The sequence below is a fragment of the Bos taurus genome, chromosome 9, assembly GCF_002263795.3.
Source record: "Bos taurus isolate L1 Dominette 01449 registration number 42190680 breed Hereford chromosome 9, ARS-UCD2.0, whole genome shotgun sequence".
Classification (NCBI taxonomy): Eukaryota; Metazoa; Chordata; class Mammalia; order Artiodactyla; family Bovidae; genus Bos; species Bos taurus.
In genome coordinates, this window is record NC_037336.1 from 65,217,479 (window position 1) to 65,238,444 (window position 20,966).

Below are 20,966 nucleotides of genomic sequence, written 5' to 3' on the forward strand. Positions count from 1 at the left end.
GAAGCCTGGCTTGGAGAATTTTGAGCATTACTTTACTAGCGTGTGAGACGAGTGCAATTGTGTGGTAGTTTGAGCATTCTTTGGCATTGCCTTTTTTGGGGATTGGAATGAAAACAGACCTTTTCCAGTCCTGTGGCCACTGCTGTGTTTTCCAAATTTGCTGGCATATTGAGCACTTTCACAGCATCATCTTCCAGGATTTGAAATAGCTCAACTGGAATTCCATCACCTCCACTAGCTTTGTTCATGATGATGCTTCCTAAGGCCCACTTGACTTCACATTCCAGGATGTCTGGCTCTAGGTAGCACCATTTTAGTAATGTGAATTCTAGTATGGATTTTTGCATTTGTGTTTTAAGAGCTGAAAAAAAGTGTACTTTCATTAAAGGCATAAGTATAAACGCTAGCATACTTATCAAAAAACTTTTTATCGTAAACTAGGATGAGTAATTCTAGCTGCTATAACAACAGAAAAAAATCCCTTGAACTTTTAATAGTTTAACATCATCAAAAATGTATTTCTTGCTCACATAATTCCGTGTATGTCAGTGCAATTGGGGTAGGACTGTGCCATAGGCATTTAGGGACCAGGGCTGTTTCAGTCATCAGCACACAGCTTTAAGGTTCTCATGGCTTCATGTAAAGAGTCTATAAGAAGAGAAAAAAGATGGTTTAGCGTACTTCCTTTTAACTGCCTCAACAGAAATGTTACATCACTTTAGTCCATATTCTATTGGTAAGAACCAGCACCTCTAGCTAACAAGATCCAAAAGGAATGGAAAATGTGGTTTGCTTGTGTACCCAGAAAGAAAGTAAATGCATTTGGTAGGCATCTAGCCTATCTCCACCAGAATCTGCACTTCTGTCAAATATCCATTCCACTCTTCATACAAAGACCTACTTCACACAAAGACCTACTCACCTCCTCCCCAGCAAATAGGCCAAAGTCTCATTTAGGGCTGTATCCGTCTGAAAGGCCAGTATTTCTTGGTGAAGCACACTTCTCTCTATCAGGTTTGAATGTAGCTCTTCATTGTCTGCTAATCAATGAATTAAAAAGACAAGTTACTACTTCCTTACCCACACCTTTCCCATTCAGAACGGAAAAGTATGAGAAGAAAATATAGCCATCAGTAATGCAACTTTGAAATCCACTGAAAGACCTTGTAAAGAACTTTCCTTAATTAGGCCACGATTCTGCTCTTAAGGTGGAACTACCAAGTAACTCTATTGTTTCATATAGCTCTTGGTTCCAATCCTTGAAGAATTTGACTTGTATTTCATCACTGTTGGCTTCAGCTGAAGTGGTTTTCAGGGGGAGGGTATGCCGTCTTGGAGGAGGCATTCGTTTCTCCATCTACTTTCTGCCTGCAGGTGGTTTTAAGGCTCCCAAACAAGTCTCTAAGCCTTTTTTCTTTTTTTAAGTAGAGTTGTGGTTTCTTTGTCACTACAGCTCCTTCAGAAAGTTTATTAGACTTCTCATGTACTTGGTTCCAGTTAGTCCCCTGTGCCAGGAACTACACTTAACATTCTTTGCTAGACACAGGTTTTAAATCTGTTATATGTCTGCTTCCTTATTCCCTCTGTTTTTTCTCTCTCAGTTGCAGCTGTCTGAATATATTATTAGGAACAATAACCTTAAGTTTGAAGATGACATTTAGAATATATGATATTTGCCAAGGGACTGAGTCACTCTTTTCAACCAAGAAGCTCTCATTGGTATTTTGCTTGTTCATAGCATTTTGTAATGCTGAATCTTACTGTTTGAGTTTAGACATGGAGAGTGAACCTAAGACACCTTAAATTCCAGACTTTGTTCCCTCTGATTTCTTCTTAACAAACCAACCCGTTCTCTCTTGAAATTATTTTTTTCTCATAATATCTTGTCAAAAGTAGTCAGTGGTAGCTGGCACTTAAAAACTGCCTGTTCTCTCCTGCCATTTTCTTAGTACCCTAGCCTGGGTAGCCGTGTGGTCTGCCTTATAAACTGTTGTAGGTGACAGTTTAGCAAATGTTCTGTTACCATAAAGCATGGGTTGTTACCTCTCCAGCCTCTGTATCAGTTTCCTTGCCACCTAAAACCCAATGACTAAGCCTCATATTTTAGATCTTGCCATCATAGCACTCACATTCTAAAGACAAGAACTAGCGTCTGGCCCCATCTAGACTGAAGGCAGTGATGAAATGTAGTTCATTCAGTTCACAGCAAGAAAAGGGAACAATTATGATGATAATCAGGTTCTGCTACCGTTAAGAAGGAAAGAACTATTATCAATATGTTTTCTGATTATTACAGCTACTTCAAGTATTTCTAACAATTATTAAGAAGCTAATCTTCCTTATGTGAAAATGGTAGCCTCTTAAACTTTCCTTTTATCTTATTTTACAAATTTAAAAATCAAGTAACCTAATGGACCATGATGTAGTAATTAAAAAATGACAATATACATATTTCTGGAACTCCCATAATATGCCAATATTTAATCATATTTATAATATTTCTTGTAAGGGATAGTTTCCATATTTTAAAAATCTACTGATCTGAAATGTCGGAGAAGGCAATGGCACCCCACTCCAGTACTCTTGCCTGGAAAATCCCATGGATGGAGAAGCCTGGTAGGCTTCAGTCCATGGGGTCATGAAGAGTCGGACACGACTGAGCGACTTCACTTTCACTTTTCACTTTCATGCATTGGAGAAGGAAATGGCAACACACTCCAGTGTTCTTGCCTGGAGAATCCCAGGGACGGGGGAGCCTGGTGGGCTGCCGTCTATGGGGTCACACGGAGTCGGACACAACTGAAGCGACTTAGCAGCAACAGCAGCAGATTTGAAATGTAACATTGCATTTAAGTGTTTTAAAGTAAAGGAATGATTTTATTTTAAAGTCCTAGTGATTTTTCTTGTTTCACTTTAAAAATTTCCTGTACTGTGGATGAAATTATTCATTTTAATATTTATGTTTCATGCCTTGATTTAAATTATGGTTACTTCTTTATTTCTTCTGTTGTGTGTACTTAGTTGCTCAGTCAGGTCTGGCTCTTTATGACCCCATGGACTGTAGCCCACCAGGCTCCTGTGTTCATGGGGATTCTCCCATGAACATTCTCCAGGCAAGAATACTGGAGTGGGTTGCCATGCCCTCCTCAACCAAGGGGATCAAACCCAGGTCTCTGGCATTGCAGGCAGATTCTTTACCAGCTGAGCCACCAGGGAAGCCCAAGAATACTGGAATGGGAAACCTGTCCCTTTTCTAGGGGATCTTCCTCAACTAAGAATTGAACCAGGGTCTTCTGCATTGCAGGAGGATTCTTTACCAGCTGAACTACCAGGGAAGCTAGAAATGTGTAAAATATTTTTCCTGCCTAAAATGCATGTTGACGTTATGAGCTATATTACAAAAAGGCTATTTAGAAATTCACTTTTAAATTTTTCTTGGACAAAAGCAATCTCAGTCTTGTTTGGTTTGTCTTTCCTTTGAAGTAGGTCTCAGAGTCAACCATGAAGTCCCTTATGCTGCATTGAAATTATCATTTTAAAACAATTATGTGATGCTGTATAAGTTTACTGTCTTAACCAGAATTGTAAATAATGTCTTTAACATTAATAACCTAATTTAAACATTTACAAATATTAAATATATTTAACGTTATATATTAATGTAAATATGTTTATATATAATGTGTATACACATATTATTAAAACTGATATTTGAGGACTTATATAGGGTTCATTCTCTGTGTCCTGTTTTGTTTTATAGCTATAAGAAACTCGCTGAGAATAAAGAAACTGAATTTGTTAGCCCTTTACCCCTTAAGATTAACCCAAACGTTGTGTCTCAAGAACCACAAACTGTGAGCCAATTGTTGGACAAAAATGAAGAGAATGTAGTTTTAGAAAAGGCAACAAATGAAGTTACAGAAAATAACTATCCAAGAGCAAATGCTGTGGAAGAACAAATAGATAAAATGTACCTTGATATTTTGAAGAAAAAAATATCTGTTGGTCCTTCATTATTACCTCAGGATGACAAAACAAATAAGGTAAGTTTTTATAATTTGCATTGATTTGACATTCTGATAAGTGAAGTTACGTAAATACTGTTGAGAAGTATGTATTTCCTAAGCTAGTGGGATCGATTACATACTGATGTCCACATAAATCCTGGACATCTGTGAGAAGTATCTATTATAACACTCTGTGGTCCCCAAATTTAAAAATACCACTGTAGCATTAGCTCTCTTTCAGAAGCCATTCTTTACATTTTCATTTTTTTAGTGAACATAGTCTAGAGTTTGAGTAGCAGAAGAAAATTACATGTATTCATCATTTTAGTGCTTTACAGTCGTCTAGTAGTCTCTGTTCTACAAAAGAGGTGAGTTGGCATTTCATATACATGCTGTTCACAGCTCTTGAGAAACTTACATTTCACTGTTCCTTTTTTCTCTGTTCTTGATTTATTCTGATTATATATAATCAGACCATGACCACAGCATTCCGTTTTTATTTTACAGTTCTGAGTTATGTGTTTACCATAAACTATCACCTTGTAGAATAAGGCAGGGTACTACTACATTTTTACGTTGAGAGATCTGGAGAAGAAAGATAAGATTCTTGTCATTTCAACACTTGTTCTCTGTTTTCTTCCATGTTCATTCATTGCTTTCTGGCAAGCTTATTTTGTTTTATTATTTTGCTTTGTCTTACTCTTGATTTTGAAAATGTTGGTTCCAAATATTAAAATTCTGATGAATTTAGAGAACTTTAATATAATGGTTTGCCTTCTATGAATTATGTTCTTTAGTTATCACTATGATTTTGCTACCTGTTAATCTTATTTGCAACTGTAGTTGAAGTTTATTTAAGTACTAAAGAGTTTGTACTTGTATGCAGACTTTAAGATCTCAACTCGATTCTGGAGAAGAAGGGACTATAACTGGTAAACAGCTACCATACAAGAAGACCAAAAGTGCACCTCCTTTATTTAAAAGAAAACCCCAGAGTGGATTATATGCATCAGTTAGGAGTTCAGGGTATGGCAAACCCAGTTCACCATTCAAGACATTTTCTAATCTTGAAAAGAAAACTTCTAAGGACATCATGAAGAGCAAAAACTTGAGATCTATTCTTGCCTCAAATCAAAGTAGGAAAAAAGGTAATCATTCTATACATCTAGTATATTATTTTCCTTGTTCTCTGCTTTCTTTGTTTCCTTTCTCCTTCTATGAACTTTCCTTATTAATAGAAAAAAAATGAATTGTAAGGTATTACATTCCATTTCTGAAAGATTCAGTTCTATTGAGTTCAGGAGGTTTTTCATCATTAGTTCTGTGTCTTCCTTAAAGAAACCCAGAAAGTATAGGAAGTGAGTATCCAATCCCTTCTCATCTGGTTGGCTTTGTAATATTCAAAATGTTTGCCAGAGGAGAGCTATCAATTCAGAATCAAGTGGCAATGTACAGGTGAAGGTTGATCCAGAAAGAAATACCTGGGTATTTGTTCAGTATAGACTTGGAGAGTCGAGATGTTTTCTGGATCACAGAATGCCTATTTCTATACGTCATAGTTCAGTTCAGTTCAGTCGCTCAGCCATGTCCAGCTCTTTGTAACCCCATGGACTGCAGCACAACAGGCTTTCCTGTCCATCACCAACTCCTGGAGGTTGTTCAGACTCATGTCCATTGAGTCAGTGATGCCATCCAACCATCTCATCCTCTGTTGCCCCCTTCTCCTCCCGCCTCTCATCACAGTGCCTCCTAATCTGGATATTTCCTAATCCAGTCATTTTTTAATATGTTGGCAGTAGGCAAGGGTAATTTTCCACGTAGAAGCCCATGATGCAAGTAAAAGAAATAGAGATGTTTGACTTAGACCCACATTTCTGTTGCCTTTGGACTTCATTGGGAGAGGGAGAGCAGTAGAGCCAGAAGCATTTTGTCCTTTTCTGTGTGATTAAATCGAATAGGTGACCAGTTCCATCATTGTTATCTGGTAACAATAGTTGTCAGAGGAGAAATAACCTCGTTGGAAAATTTACTTCTGCCTTAGAGTATTTTCCCTTGCCTTTCCCCATAACTGTCAATTTCAGGGCCACTTTGACTGTATTTAAAATTCTTTCAGCATCAAAGATTCTTTTCTTCTGTCTGTGCTCATGCATATTCACTGCAGAAACTCATGTGTGTAAGCTGGAAAGGCTGGGGCTGACCCATATCAGCAGGGGAACAGTAGTCATGGGCGGGTCTTCTGGAGACACAGAATTGTAATTTCTGGCTTAACACAAGCATCCTTTCCTCCTGTTCTCAACCTGTGGACCTCTAATCCCTTCCTCTGAGAAGTCTCCTGGGGTCTCGTTTTCTCTTACTTTTCTGTGAAATGACTAGAAGGAAGGAGAAAGGCAAGCATGTGAACGAACAAACAAAACATTTTACAAGAATAGATCATACTTCATAAGTTCTTTTAAAATAAATATTAGATTTAGTTTTACTTAAATCTGTAAGCAGAAAAAGAAACTTCCTACTAAGAAATACTATATCCCAAAAGATCATTTTAATAAAATAGACTAAGAAAACCCCTGAAAGGTTGCCAAAACCATGTTGTTTTTACCTACATTTTTCAATTCTATACATTATCAGTTTCTCTTCTATGAAATGAGTTAATAAAACCCCCACTCACATGCCTGCCACTCATTTTTGTTGGTTTTATTTTTACTTGTTCAAGATATATCTGTTATATTCTCTCTAGCAACTGTAATTCCCCACAGCTTTTGAATGTGGGTCTTGGTTCCGGCTGTTAAAGGACCAGAATACTTTTCACCAGTCCCTTAGCCATCACTTTCTAGAATTATTTTGATTGGTTTCTTATTTGACTGAATTCTCTTAATCCATTGTTTTTTCAAGAAGGGCTCATAAGTTCCAAACACTGCACTTTTCACATTTGAATTTTATATCCAAGCAAATTTTCTTTCATGTATAAAGAGAAAAGATATTGTCCATGTACTGTTACTGAAAATAATTACTTAGGGAGACCAAAATTAAGAACTCAGGAAAGAACAATTCTGGCATCAAAGCGCTGGCTGACTGCAGCTTGAGCAAGAACCACTTGTCACTCTTGGCTGCCATGTCCTTGGAAGAATCACAACGCTAGCAGATCCCCCGCCGTTCATTGGCCATGTTAATGGACCTCCAGTGACTTGGAAGGTTTAACGCCTGCTTTCACAATGACTCAAACTGTTTATTTATGAACAGTGTAAGAAATTTTCTCCAGAAAAACCTTCCACAACACTCAGTCCAATTAAATATGATTACTACTATATGAGGAAAAAATGGCAGGCCTGGAAGAGAGTGGAAGGAAATCTCAGGGTGAGGTCCTGTTGGGGACTTGTTGTTTCTTTTGACTTTTCTATATTTTCCAGATCTTTAATGACCATGTGTTTTAACTTCAATGAAAAAGTCAACCTTGCATTTAAAAAGTTAGCATCTTGAAGAAATTATTTCAGTTTCAAATGTTTCATTTACATCTAAGGCAGTCAAGTACATGTTTATGCAGTATTCAGTTCAGAAACTGTAACATTAGAATATGGGCCTGAGGATCTCTTCTCAGTATTTCCGTTAATTTTTTTTTATTATAAACTGAGTAACTTATTGGTCTTAGAATTATTTCTTCTTTTTTTAAGATTTACAAGGTACCTTAAAAACTGAAAATTTGACCGGAATATGTGTGTGTGTGAACCACATTTTTTCTAATTTAATAAACAGGATATTATAGCAGTTTTATCATTTTCTTTTTAATCAGATTTTAAACTACTTGTTATGAGGTTTGCATGAAATTTATATTATTCCAGTGATACTATATCTTGATACACATTATTTATAAAAATTGTGCTTTGAAAGCATACTTTAATCCGAACTGAAATATTTCATTATCAGCTGCTCTTTGATTAATTGTTTAAATACTTCTATTTGCTATTGCTGTGAACATTTAAAACGATAACTTATTGAAAAATAGTAAAACCTGAAATTACCCTAATCCACATTCTCCTCACATATATTGAGCTCCATCTGTCATTTAATATGAATCTTGGGTCAATGAGCCTTCTGTGTCAAATTGAATAGAATGTTGATTATGAACTGGAGTTCAAGTGCAATGAAACAGATGCCTTGCAGTGTTTATTAGGCATTAGCTTCCTTAGAGATGCTCATTTGTCTTCGTGTCCTCATTAGTACTTATTGTTAAATAATTGCCTGAATACACACTCAACATGGTTTGTATTTGTGGTGCTTTTATCCATTGTTTACAATATTTAGAAATCTTACCTGCAACAAAGCTGATCAAGCCTGCATCTTTGGGTAAACCAGCTCCTCAAACTGAAAGTTGGCTGGCTACTCCTAAGTCGTCTGAGGGCCCCACAGAAGCTGACTCCTGTGTTCAGTTTCAGAATGTAGGTATTAAATTTAAAAATAATATTCATACTATTTTATGTTCTATATATATTGAAACAATTATAAAAAATGAAATATTTGAAACTTCTTTTGTGTTGACGGATACTCATCACTTTTATTGAACCATGTATTGATCTTCTTGATTAGTAGAACATTGTTAAACGTCATTTTTATTCTTTGTGGGGTTTCTTTCCCCTAACCAACCCATGTTTGAATCTCCTATGTAACTCTACATAATGAAGTAATGCTTTTCATTAAAAGGATTCTTCAGGATACCATGGTGGGAACAAGGAGACAGAATTGCTTATGTTTAAAAGAGTTCAGGAAGCAGAGGAAAAATGGAAGGGTGCCCAAGCTCTGATTGAACAAATTAAAGTCACTTTCTCAGAAAAGGAGAAAGAGCTGGAAAATAAGATGGAGGAACTAAAGAGACAACAGGAAAAGGAACTCTTCAGACTGAATCAAGACAATTATATTCTTCAAGCCAAGGTACTAGACACATTGTCCTATTTCTCCTTTTATTTATTAAAAAGAACTTGTACTCCCTGCTAAATGCATTGTTATTTTCTTGTTCCTGGGGCCTCTTGACTTGATATATTTGCTGCATAAAACATGAACATGGTTCCTGACGGTGCCTCCTTACAAAAGAGCCTACATGAAATCCTTGCGGGGGGGAATCAAAAATTAAATTGGTTCGTTTTGATAGTTTTCTTCTTAGCAGTCCTTTTTGAAAACTAATCACTTGGTTCACCGTGACCTTCAGGGAAGACAGCAGTTTCAGAAAGAAAGCTATAGAAGTTCTAGATTCAGGAAAGTGACCCTGTGTAGCATTTCTGAGTTACTTCCACCGTCAGAACCATCAGTACAAAGCATCCCTGTAGTGACTTAATTGTAGTTGGTGTTACGATAATTCTAGTGTGCTTATAAGACAGTCTTAGGTCTATACACCTGGAGTTTTCTGATGTTCTTCCTCACTTCTCACTGTATCATTTTCTTCCCCAAATGAAACAATACCTGCATTTTCTCAAAGTTGAGTAGTTTTGAAGAATCAAACAAAAAACACAGGTGGTTACATTTGGGAGAAACCACTGATCCTGTCACTGAAGAAAAATTGAAGCAAATCCAAAAAGAAATACAAGAACAAGAGATGCTTCTTCAAGGATATCAGCAGGTATGGCTCTTCAGCACAAATTTAGTTTGTCTTGAGATTCTTTGATTATAAAAATAAGGCCTTTAAAAATATGGACTCTGTGGGAGAGGGAGAGGGTGGGAAGATTTGGGAGAATGGCATTGAAACATGTAAAATATCATGTATGAAACTAGATGCCAGTCCAGGTTCGATGCACGATACTGGATGCTTGGGGCTGGTGCACTGGGACGACCCAGAGGGACGGTGTGGGGAGGGAGGATGGAGGAGGGTTCAGGATGGGGAACACATGTATACCTGTGGCGGATTCATTTTGGTATTTGGCAAAACTAATACAATTATGTAAAGTTTAAAAATAAAATTAAAAAAATATATATTTCTGCATCCATTTAACAGGTAATGGCAATGGAAGGAAGTAATAATTTGACTAGTCTGTGCATTTTTTATGGGGAGAATTAAAGTGGTTAAGAGCATGGGTTCTGGATTCAAAAAAATCTGATTTTAGATTTTGCTTCATACCTGCTCTATAGCCTTAGACAAATCACATTACCTCTCTCAGGCAGTTTCCTCATCTGTGAAATGAGGATAGTAATACCTGTCTCACAGTGGTTGTGAAATTAAAATAAGACTGCAGATCAACCTCTTCCTGCCTTCCAGACAGTAACCAGTTCGTGCATGTTGGCCTGTTACTAATTCTAATAGTCAGATTTCCTTAGAAACTGTCTTTTTTTCCTTTGAAAGTGAAAGTGTTAGTTACTCAGTTGTGTCCAGATCTTTCCAGCTCCAGGGACTGTAGCCTGTCAGGCTCCTTTGTCCTTGATATTCTCTAGGCAAGAATACGGAGTGGGTTGCCACTCCCTTCTCCAGGGGATCTTTTTTTTTTTCCCCATAGATAATATTGACTAGTTTTGATACTATATTGAGAACTATAAATCTGAAATCAATTGCCAATGCCTTGAGAGTAAAACTAAAAAATGAATTAAATGGGAGAAAATGTGTATGTTCTGCGGAAGCCATACATTTGTTCTCTGTGATGACAGAGTCTTGGTGGTGTTGACAGCCGGGGCAGGTTTGGCTATGTTCCAGCATGAGACTTGTCTTAGTTCCTCCTGACCACTTTTTTTTTTTTTTAACTTCTCTATCCTTTTCCTCTGTCTTACTCCTTTTTCCTCTTTTGACAACTGTAACCTAAGCATCCAGCCTCACAATAATAAGCATTTTCATTCTGGGGACATCCGAAGAAAGCATTATCACATCAGAAATTACAGCTTTTCTTTTTAGTATATATTTATTTTTTCACTGGTCTCAGTTGGGGCACTCAGGACCTTTGATCTTCTTTGCAGCATGTGTGATCTTTAGTTGCGGCATGTGAACTCTTCATTGCGGCCCATGGGATCTAGTTCCCTGACCAGGGATTGAACCCAAGGCCCCTGAGTTGGGAACACAGGCAGAATCTTAACCACTGAACCACCTGAGAAGTCCCCAGATATTCCAGCTGTAAATGAAATAGTATGGATTTTGCAAGATACCCCATCCTGGAGTTAGTTAGAACCTTCCAAACCCTCCCTGCCATTCTGAGCTTGCTATATACACAGCATGGGTTTTAAAGCAGGATTTCACAGACCTATGCTTTTGCCAACCACCCACTCCCATAAAGATAACATGAAATTGATGTGTCTATGTATGTATGTGTTTTTCTGAGTTTCATTAATTCTGCTGAAAATCAGCCACAAACTATGTGTCAGGCACTGGGCCAGACATGGTGAGACAGTTCATGGTTTTCATGAAATCCTCAGTGGTCCTTGGTTTTCATCAATTTCTTGATTTTAAAGAGGTTAATAAGCCAGAGCATCTGAGCACAGATGGGTACTTTCTCACCTATCCTCACTATTTGAGTCCCTCTTTCACTCAAGCCAGATGTTGTACTGGGTCTAGTCTATACACTCACTGCCCTGATCTTCCAGAAGCACCCAGTCTCTAACTCCCTGCTCACATAAAGTTCCAGAAACAAACACAGATACCCACTGCGGCTATGTCCAGTCACCTCACTGCAGAAAGATGGGCCAAAAGCAAGAAAAAGAGTGTGCAGACAGCCCCAAACAGCACACAAGTCAGGATGTGGTTCTTCCTGCAGTCACTGGTCCATTTACTCGAGTGAAATGCAGTACATTACCCTGATGGGCTCTTTGATTTGGGGAATTTTTTTTCAACTAATGATTTTGAACATTTTAGAAAGAACTGTTCTCGGTTTACAGATTTTCTTCTGAGACAAAAAGTTAGAAAAAGATTTTGCTTACTCAAAAACTGAAGAAATTGAAAAGCCTTTAAAATTGCTTAAAGGATACATCTTTTATAAGCAAATAAACTTATGTAAGTACTACTGGTTTTTAACTAAAATGTAATTTTCTGTTTATAAAAAGGAAAATGAAAAATTGTATAATCAAGTGAAAGATCTCCAAGAACAAAACAAAAAAAATGAGGAGCGAATGTTCAAGGAAAACCAGAGTTTATTCAGTGAATTAGCTGCCTTAAAGTAAGTCCTTTTTAAATTCTTAAGATCAAATATACTTTGACTATTTCTAAGCATTTTATTATTATATTAATAATACATTTAGTTATACTTAGAAATTTTAGAAGTTGTACACTGATTTACAGTTTTGTAACTTTTACATTTTTCATATTCAGTGATTCTCTTTGGTGTTCAATGATCAGTACATACTTAGTATTTTCAGCATATTGGTATTAGAATTTCACATCAATTTCAGGAAACTGAATTATTCCTTTTAAATCTGAGATACTTAGATAATATAATAATAGTAAATAATAATAAACTACAGTATTATTTACTGTGTTAGGTCAGATTGCATACAAGTAGAGCTTGAGATGGGGATCTTTGTGGAGGTGCTTTTCTGGAAGATAACTCTTAGGACAAGGGGCAAGAGAAGCGAGATGAGGTGAGGATTGGGGTGGATGGTGAGCGGGAAAATCAGTGAGACTGGGTTTCGGCTGGAGGCTGGTTTCATTCCACTCTCACCAGGACATGCAGGAGAACAGATTTCATTACATAGTTGGTCCCTACTTGAGTCAAGTGGAGAACAGCCCTTTGAACCCCTCAAGGCAGTCTGTCACTGGATGAAGTGGGTCCCAGGAAGCAGCTTGCGGGTATCCTCTGGGGCAGGGGGCAGGAGCTGCTGTTTGGCAAGGAAATTTCTCCAGAGAAAGAACCTGGGAGTTATTACAACAAACATACCACGGCAGGCTGACAGAGCGCTAGCACCCACTTAGGAACCAGTCATACTTCAGACTGTAAGGTCTTTGGGATGTTACTATGTCCATCTTTAATATACTAAGTGCGAGAGCTGAACCACCAAACATGGGGAGGCTAGGGTTCTATCTTCTTTTAGGAAGTGACTGCCAGCTGTGCATCATTTCACCTAAACACCTGAAATCTCAGATAGAACTACTATCCGAAGAAACATCTTGGACTGTGAATGTCATGTACATTATGTTTATTTACATACTACTTCCATTTTTTGCAAGATAATTTAGGGTATAAGAGACAAGGCTGCTGTTAGCTCACACTGATCTTTCATGCACAGTAGAAAAAGGCACACCTTGTAGCAGACAAAGCTAGAAAGTACACAGGTTGGCAAGTTGAAGGCACTTTTGTATAAATTGGGGGGTCACCCCTTTCTCCTGGTAAGTGTGATCCCCATGGCAGAGCTAATAATCTGCATAGTTCTGATGCCTCAGGGCTTCTACATCTGCTTTCTTCCCAGATGCTTCAATAATATATTTTAAAATTTTATATCTTATATTGCCTGGCTTCTAAAAGAGAAGATCTATTCCTGGCTCCAAACCTGAGGCTCTAAATGAATTTCCACAATGGAATAAATTGTTTCTTTAGACTTAGATGATCATATACAGATTCCTAAACTCCTTGTATAATGTTCCCTGGAAAAAAAAGAAAAAGAAAAACTGACTTGAAGGAACCAGTAGTAGATTGTATTTGGTTTTATTTGTTTGTTTCCATGGGTATGATTGGCAATTTGTGTTTCTCAGAAAGGAGTCTAGAGTGATATGACAAGGACTACAGAACACCACAGGGGAAATGCAATGCAGGAAGTCTTTCCCAGACATTGATTTTCTTTTTTCTGAAAATTGGCAAGAAATGTTTTTATATTACAAATACACCAATACTCTTAGTTTCAATTCTTTTAGATTATACATAAACATTTCCCTTAAAGTATACTCCTCTTCTAACATTTCAGTATTGTATTCTTTAGTGCAAATGAACTGTTTATCTTCAGAGACTCAGTTTTGATGTGCAAAGAGTTTTTAATTTTTAAGAATCGAATATTTTGTACTTAAAGGAGGACATTGTAAACATGTATGTATTTATTTTCAAAATAAATCAGAGAACAGATGCACAGAAGTCGTTTCCTGTCTCAAGCAGTTGAAGATTCAGAGCCCACCAAAAATCAAAATTTTACAGATCTGTTAGCAGAACTACGGGCAGCACAGGTAAGGTACATAAGGATTTTAACCATTAGCAACAGGAAAGTGTGTTATAAAAATCCTTATGTGTGTAAAAAAGAAAAATCTGCTTTTGTAACTTATGAATAAATCTGCTTATAAATTTCATACCAATTAAAAACTAGGAAATACCTAAGATGAGCATTGAAATACCTGTGACCTCAATATAGAGGAAACAATGTGATACTGGTTATAGATGGCATCTTTTATTATCCAGCCTCTCATCAGGCATTTATCATGGAGTCATGTTGGAGGCAGAGCCTTATTTAGGGAAGATCCCTTGGAGGAGGGCATGGCAGCCCACTCCAGTATTCTTGCCTGGAGAATCCCATGGACAGAGGAGCTTGAGGGGCTACAGTCCATAGGGTCGCCAAGAGTTGGACACGACTGAAGTGGCTGAACATGCATGCGTGTACATACCTAACTTCAAACAAACTCCTCTTTGAAAATGGAGGGCTGAAATAGGAAAACAATTTGAAAGTGATCATTCACCTTAAAAAGTGAGTTGACTTTTCCTCAGTCTTCCTAAGTGGGCTGTACACTTAAGAGGGGCTGAGACTATATCTGAAGAATTTGTATCTGATATGCCTGACAGAGCGGTGAAATGCAATATCTGCTACATAATTTTTTTCTTTATTTTTACTGAATTGTACTATAAAGCATATGGCCTAGAATTTCCTAAAGCAGTGTTTACCAATGGGAAAAGTTTGGGAATTTAGGGCAGATTATTTCTGTCTTAAGCAGAACAGTTTTATGCATTGCTTGGTTTTTATCACTCCTGTCCTCAAGAACTATGCTTGTGGCACCCACCCGTCACTGTAACACTCAAAACCACTCCCACAGACAGCTCCTGTGGAAGGGCAGTTAGCTTTCCCCACTCCCTCCCATTAAGTACTTTGAATCTATTTCAACGATTATGCACATTAGAACAATTCCAATTGCATGTCACTTTCTAATTAGAAATGTATTACATAAAGTTAGGTACACAGAAATTTAAACATGCCAGAGTTCAGTAGTTGATATTTGACAGGTTTTTGCAGTATATAAAATGAAGCTTCAAATATGAACCCATTAGAGAACTTCCTTAAGATGCATGTGGGTACAGAATGATTAGATTGGTAAGCGGATAAATAGAAAGAATAGATGATTGGACACCTTCACTTATCAGTGGGCCTCAAAAACTAGCAAGTTAAGAGAGAAATTACTGTAGTTTATGAAGGCTTGGGAAAGCATGATTAGGTTGTGACCACAGCATTAACTTCACTTGAAGGCTGTTATTAGTGACCTTTTAAAAGTGCGGTTTTGGACGCATTTTTGAACAAATGGGAAACCAAAACTGACACTGAAATCACCAGAACATGCTGGCTAAAATATAGTTAACATCTTGTAAATTACATAACCCAACTCTCAAGAAAGTAAAGTGAACTTCTGGGGTCAGAATAGAACAGGGATATGGAGCTAGCAGTAAGCATTGCTCCTGGGCTGTCAGCTCAGTAACCACGAGCCTTGAGCTTGAACAACAAAGTGGAGATAGGACCCCAGGACTGCACAGGGCCATATCCTTCAGTAAAAAAGTGTTTTAGGAAAAAACTGACCCACTTTCAGAAGGGACTGAAATGTCGAGAAAGCTTCTCTCTCTTAACTTGGTATCTATAGAAAGAGAGGGGGAAAAGATCTCATCTTCTCAGTGCTTTATTGATTATTCAGTATAGATGTCATCCCTTCTCCTTTCATTTGTGTTTTAGTATTTGAATTGACACTACCTTCAAGGGTGGGTCGGGCTTCCCTCATAGCTCAGTTGGTAAAGAATCCGCCTGCAGTGCAGGAGATCCCAGTTTGATTCCTGGGTCGGGAAGATTTGCTGGAGAAGGGATAGGCTACCCACTCCAGTATTCTTGGGCTTCCCTTTGGCTCAGCCGTTAAAGAGTCTGCCTGCAATGTGGGAGACCTGGGTTCGATCCCTGGGTTGGGAATATCCCCAGGAGAAGGGAAAGGCTACCCACTCCAGTATTCTGGCCTGGAGAATTCCATGACTGTACAGTCCATGGGATCGCAAAGAGTCGGACACGACTGGGTGACTTTCACTTTCAAAGGTGGGTCATGCTCAATCTGGGGGAAGAAAAAAAACCATAAAACGATCCTCAGTCAGCAGTCATCTTAAGTATGTCTAGAAGAAACACGTGCAAAACACTGGTAAGAGTGTCCACTCTTAACCCAGTTCACACAGTGTTCCTACAGATTAAATCATGTTGACAGTACACTTGCAATGCAAAATTACAAAATCCAGGGAAACAGCCCACCATGAGTAGGCATGGGGTAACTTAATAAACAGGATTAAAACCCCAGTAGGATTATTGAGTCGGAGAAGCCAATGGCACCCCACTCCAGTACTCTTGCCTGGAAAATCCCATGGGTGTCGGAGCCTGGTAGGCTGCAGTCCATGAGGTCGCTAAGAGTCGGACATGGCTGAGCGACTTCACTTTCACTTTCATGCACTGGAGAAGGAAATGGCCACCCACTCCAGTACTCTTGCCTGGAGAATCCCAGGGATGGGGGAGCCTGGTTGGCTTCCATCTATGGGATCGCACAGAGTTGGACACGACTGAAGTGAGTTAGCAGTGGGATTATTGAGTAGACTATAAATTAAATACATTTTAAATGATTAAATATACAGAATAAGTGAGAAATTCAATGTGAGGAAGGAACAAAACAGACCAGGGAAATTCAGAGAAAAATAAAGAGAATAAGTAGAAAAGTTAAATAGATGATCAGATGTAATTAAGAAGAAAGTAGTCAACTGGAAGATAGACCTAAGAGAACTTAGACTGAAACACACGAAACAGAGAAATAGAAAATAACAGAAATAGGAGATGCTATAATATGTAATTAAATGTTTTTATAAAGTAATGGCCAGGAATTTTCTAGAAATTATAAAAGATGAATTCTCAAATTCAGGAAATACAGTGAGTCCTGCTCAGGATACATAAGTAAAAATCTACATCCAAGCCCATCATGGTGAAAGTACCAAAGGCAGGAACACCTTAAAAGAAATGTGTTAGTTAAAGGTAAAAGTTATTTGGGGATGTGGTTATTTGTGCAAATACCAAAAGATGGAATGCCATTATGTCTGGTTTTCTGAGTTTAAATAGTTTTAGAGCAAAAATTCATACTGGGATAAATCTGTAGTATAATGTTCATGTCAAACCTACTTAAAAATTAATACCCATTAGTGTAGTCATAAAATGTGAGCTGGTTCTTTGTAAACTATGGATGGACACATACTGAAAGCAAAGATCTTGAGCCCTTTGCTTCTAGTTTCCCACGATGAGGAGGAGGATGAAGCTGACTGCAGCTCAGCAGTCACTTAGGAACTCCTCTTGCCTGTGGAAAAATGGCAGGTAAACAAGACAGGCCTGTACCTTGCTCACTAGGAGCTTGTATTCAACCAGGGAAGACAGATAAGTGAGCAAGAAATAGGTGCACATGGAGGTTAAGTTCTTTGAGAAAAATAAGAACAGAGACTAGTGGTAGGCAGGGCAGGGGTTAGGCAGCTCTCAGCAGCGTGGGTGAGCAAGCAAGGAGGCACTCCTGAGAAAGTTGTGTCTGTGTCAGGAGCTGAGGAGGAGCAGCCACTCACTGTGCAAAGATCGAGCCTTCCATACAGGGACATGGTGCCTCGGAAGCCTCTGAGGAACGAGTGGGTGAGTAAGGACAAGAGTGATGGAAAAGAGGGTCGGAGAGATAGACAGAGGCCTCCAAGTGTCCGCACAGTAAATTCTTGAAGAAACTCAGCATTCTCCTGAAAAGACATCCACAGAAGATCACACAAAAGATTAAACAGTGAAATGATGCCGCTAAAACCACGATTATATTAATACAAGGCCTTAGGGGTGGATTTATTTTCTTCATAAGCCTGGATTTTAAATTGTAAGGTAATGTGATACAAAGTTTCTAAGAATTTTCCTCTAGACAATGAACTTGCCAAGTGTACCACCTTGAATACAGGGATTTCTTCAGTAGTTATCAGCTGAGTTGAGTGTGCACTTACTGAGTACCTGCCATGTGCCTGGTGCCATGAAGTAAACAAGTAGTAAAATCAGTCTTGATATCCCCAAAGAGCTTTCAGCCTAATAAAGAGAAAAGGCAGGTAATACAGATCAGTGTCACATGAAACAGAGTAATAAATGCTGTACTTCCAGGTACACTGGAAGTTTGTGGGAATGCAGGGGTGGAGTTTATCAGGAAGAGCCTCATTTGAACTACACTTTGAAAGGTAAATATGACTCTGTCAAGGCTAGGAGTAAGGGCTGTTGAGTATGGCATGTACAGCACATTGAGAATTTAACTTGTGTCAAGCATAGTTTTTGCCTTTGTGATACAAGGATGAGAAAAATAAAGTTCTGCTTTCAAGTAAATATATAATATGTCAGGTGGTGATGAGTATGTGAGAGGAAAGTAAAGCCATACACCTGGGGACTAGGGTGGGGGTTTCTAGTTTAGAGTGACCAGACAAGGCCTTCCTGGGGCTTCATTTGAGCAGAAATCCTGATAAAGTGAAGGAGCAAGCCACTTGGCTGTCTGAGGGTAGAGGGAACAGTAAGGGCCAATACCTTGAGGCAGGAACATGCTGGGCAGGTTCAAAGAACAGCTAGGAGGTCTCTGTAGGCGTGCAGTGGGAGGGGGAGTTTGCAGGCCATGCGTCCGAGGAGTGGGCAAGCCTGGGTTCTGTGACGCTGAAGGTCATGGTAAGAGCTGTAGGTTTCCCCTAAAAGAGGTGGGAGCCACCAGAGAGTTTCAGACCAAGAAATGATATTAACTGACTCCTGAAGGCAGTTCCTCTGGTTCCTGGGAGAACAGATTGTAGGTGCTGAGGGTGGAAGAGGCAGCCTGGTTAGGAGGGTGGAGAAACCCAGGAGCAGTAAGAAAAGAGATTGGAAGGGGCCTGGAAGCTGTGTTAAGTGATGAGAACTGATTCTCGGAGGCTCTGGGGAGCTTGTATCACTGGAAGGGGAATAGTGATAAAATCAAGCTGAAATTTAAGAAAAATAATTAGCAGTCTTTATGATGAATTGGGTGAAAGAGACACTATTCTACAATTGATTGTGGTTGGAAATAATTTGCTTCTGTATTTTTATGAATATCTAGAAAGAAAAGAACAGTTTGTTGGAAGACATCAAAAGACTGAAGCAGGACAAACAAGCTCTTGAAGTAGACTTGGAAAAAGTGAAGAAAGAGAGAGACCAAGCCAAAGACCAGATTGCTTATGCTACAGGTAAAAGTCGGAGCTGAAACAGTTTACCTTTATACTCTTAACTGTTCTCATCTCGAGTTAAGTAATAGCAGTTGGATAGTATAATCAAAATGCTATTCCTTGAAGTGTATTATAATTTTAGAAGCTTTTAAAATATTAGTTATTAATAGGTATGTGCATTTGATTGGTTTTAGCATCAGTGTTTACAAGATCAAAGAAAGTCATGGATTATTTTGAATTTGTGGCATCACATACTTGGTTGTTTATAGTCATCTCAGGTGGACTGTGACTTTTCAGGGTATAGTCCCTCTTTTTATCTCTGAGTCTGAAACATACGCTCTCAGGTATTTGCCAAATGAACAAATAACATTGTACTATGTTGTAGAAAACACAAAGATGGATACAGCGTACCTCACCAGGGAAAACAAAGGAGAGTAAAATAAGAAAGCAGAAAAGTTTAATATTAAAAAAATTAGAAATAAACATGAGGATGCTAATGAGGATTTCAGAGAAGAGTGGCATTTGAGCTGGGTTCTGACAGAGAGATTCATAGGTAAAGAAATGGAGAGGCCCAGAGTCCTACATTTATTTTCATAGAAACGACTTTACTTTTATAATGAAAGTCATTGGGAAAACTATTAATCAAGAATTTCTAGATTCCAGCTTTGCTACAAGTTTGATGATGTGGACTATGAGCAGTCTTCATCCTCCTTCACTAATACACTAAAGTGGACACAGCCTTACAAAAAAACAAGTTTTTTGCCTCTTTCTTAATAAGTGCTTGCATTAGAGAGGTATTGGTTTTCATTTAAAATCTTTTAGTTTATTTCCACATTTTGAAAAATTATAATCGAGTTATTGAATTACTTGATCTTATAGGTGAAAAATTATATGAAATAAAAATTATAGAAGAAACCCATAAACAAGAAATCAGTCGTCTGCAAAAAAGATTACAGTGGTATGCCGAAAATCAGGAACTTCTAGATAAAGATGCAGTTCGGCTTAAAGAAGCAAATGAAGAAATTGAGAAGCTGAAACTTGAGGTAACAGATCATTTCAGAATGTGTTTCTATAGATGAACCCTGTTATCGTCAACACTCCTTCATAGGCTTGTGTCATTGAGTCAATCTACTTGAAATTCTTTTAATTACAGTGGTCAGGTGGACTTCGGTTTGTGTTTATTTGTGTAGTCTGTTTTAGATTAAACTGAGAATACAGGCAGCTCTCTGTATCCTCAAGTTCCCTATCCAGCAGATTCAGTCAACCATGGATTAAAAATATTCAGAAAAAACAGAATGTCAAAAAGCAAAATTTGCTGTGCAGTGGAAACTATTTTCATAGCATTTACATTGTTTTAGATATTATAAATAATCTAGAGATAAAGTATACAGGAAAAAACTGAAAGTTGCTCAGTCATGTCTGACTCTTTGCGACCCCATGGACTGTATGTGGCCCACTAGGCTCCTCTGTCCATGGAATTCTCCAGGCAAAAATCCTGGAGTTTCCCATTTCCTTCTCCGAGGGTCCTTCCCAACCCAGGGATTGAACCCAAGTCTCCTGCATTGCAGGCAGATTCTTTACTATCTGAGCCACC

The 20,966-nt window shown here is 38.2% G+C and overlaps 1 protein-coding gene across 6 annotated transcripts in view; it reads left to right on the top strand.

Moving 5' to 3' along the window:
* The window catches only part of CEP162 (centrosomal protein 162), a 93,919-nt gene that overhangs the window by 47,082 nt on the left and 25,871 nt on the right, over nt 1–20,966 (top strand). For all 6 annotated transcript variants that reach the window (XM_024996524.2, XM_059889637.1, XM_059889636.1 and 3 more), the window contains 9 exons: nt 3,761–4,043; nt 4,894–5,155; nt 8,304–8,437; nt 8,700–8,927; nt 9,469–9,609; nt 12,006–12,118; nt 14,004–14,109; nt 19,267–19,393; nt 20,252–20,415. In XM_024996524.2, coding sequence (XP_024852292.1) covers nt 3,761–4,043; nt 4,894–5,155; nt 8,304–8,437; nt 8,700–8,927; nt 9,469–9,609; nt 12,006–12,118; nt 14,004–14,109; nt 19,267–19,393; nt 20,252–20,415 — 1,558 coding nt within the window. The remainder of the gene's footprint in view (nt 1–3,760; nt 4,044–4,893; nt 5,156–8,303; nt 8,438–8,699; nt 8,928–9,468; nt 9,610–12,005; nt 12,119–14,003; nt 14,110–19,266; nt 19,394–20,251; nt 20,416–20,966) is intronic.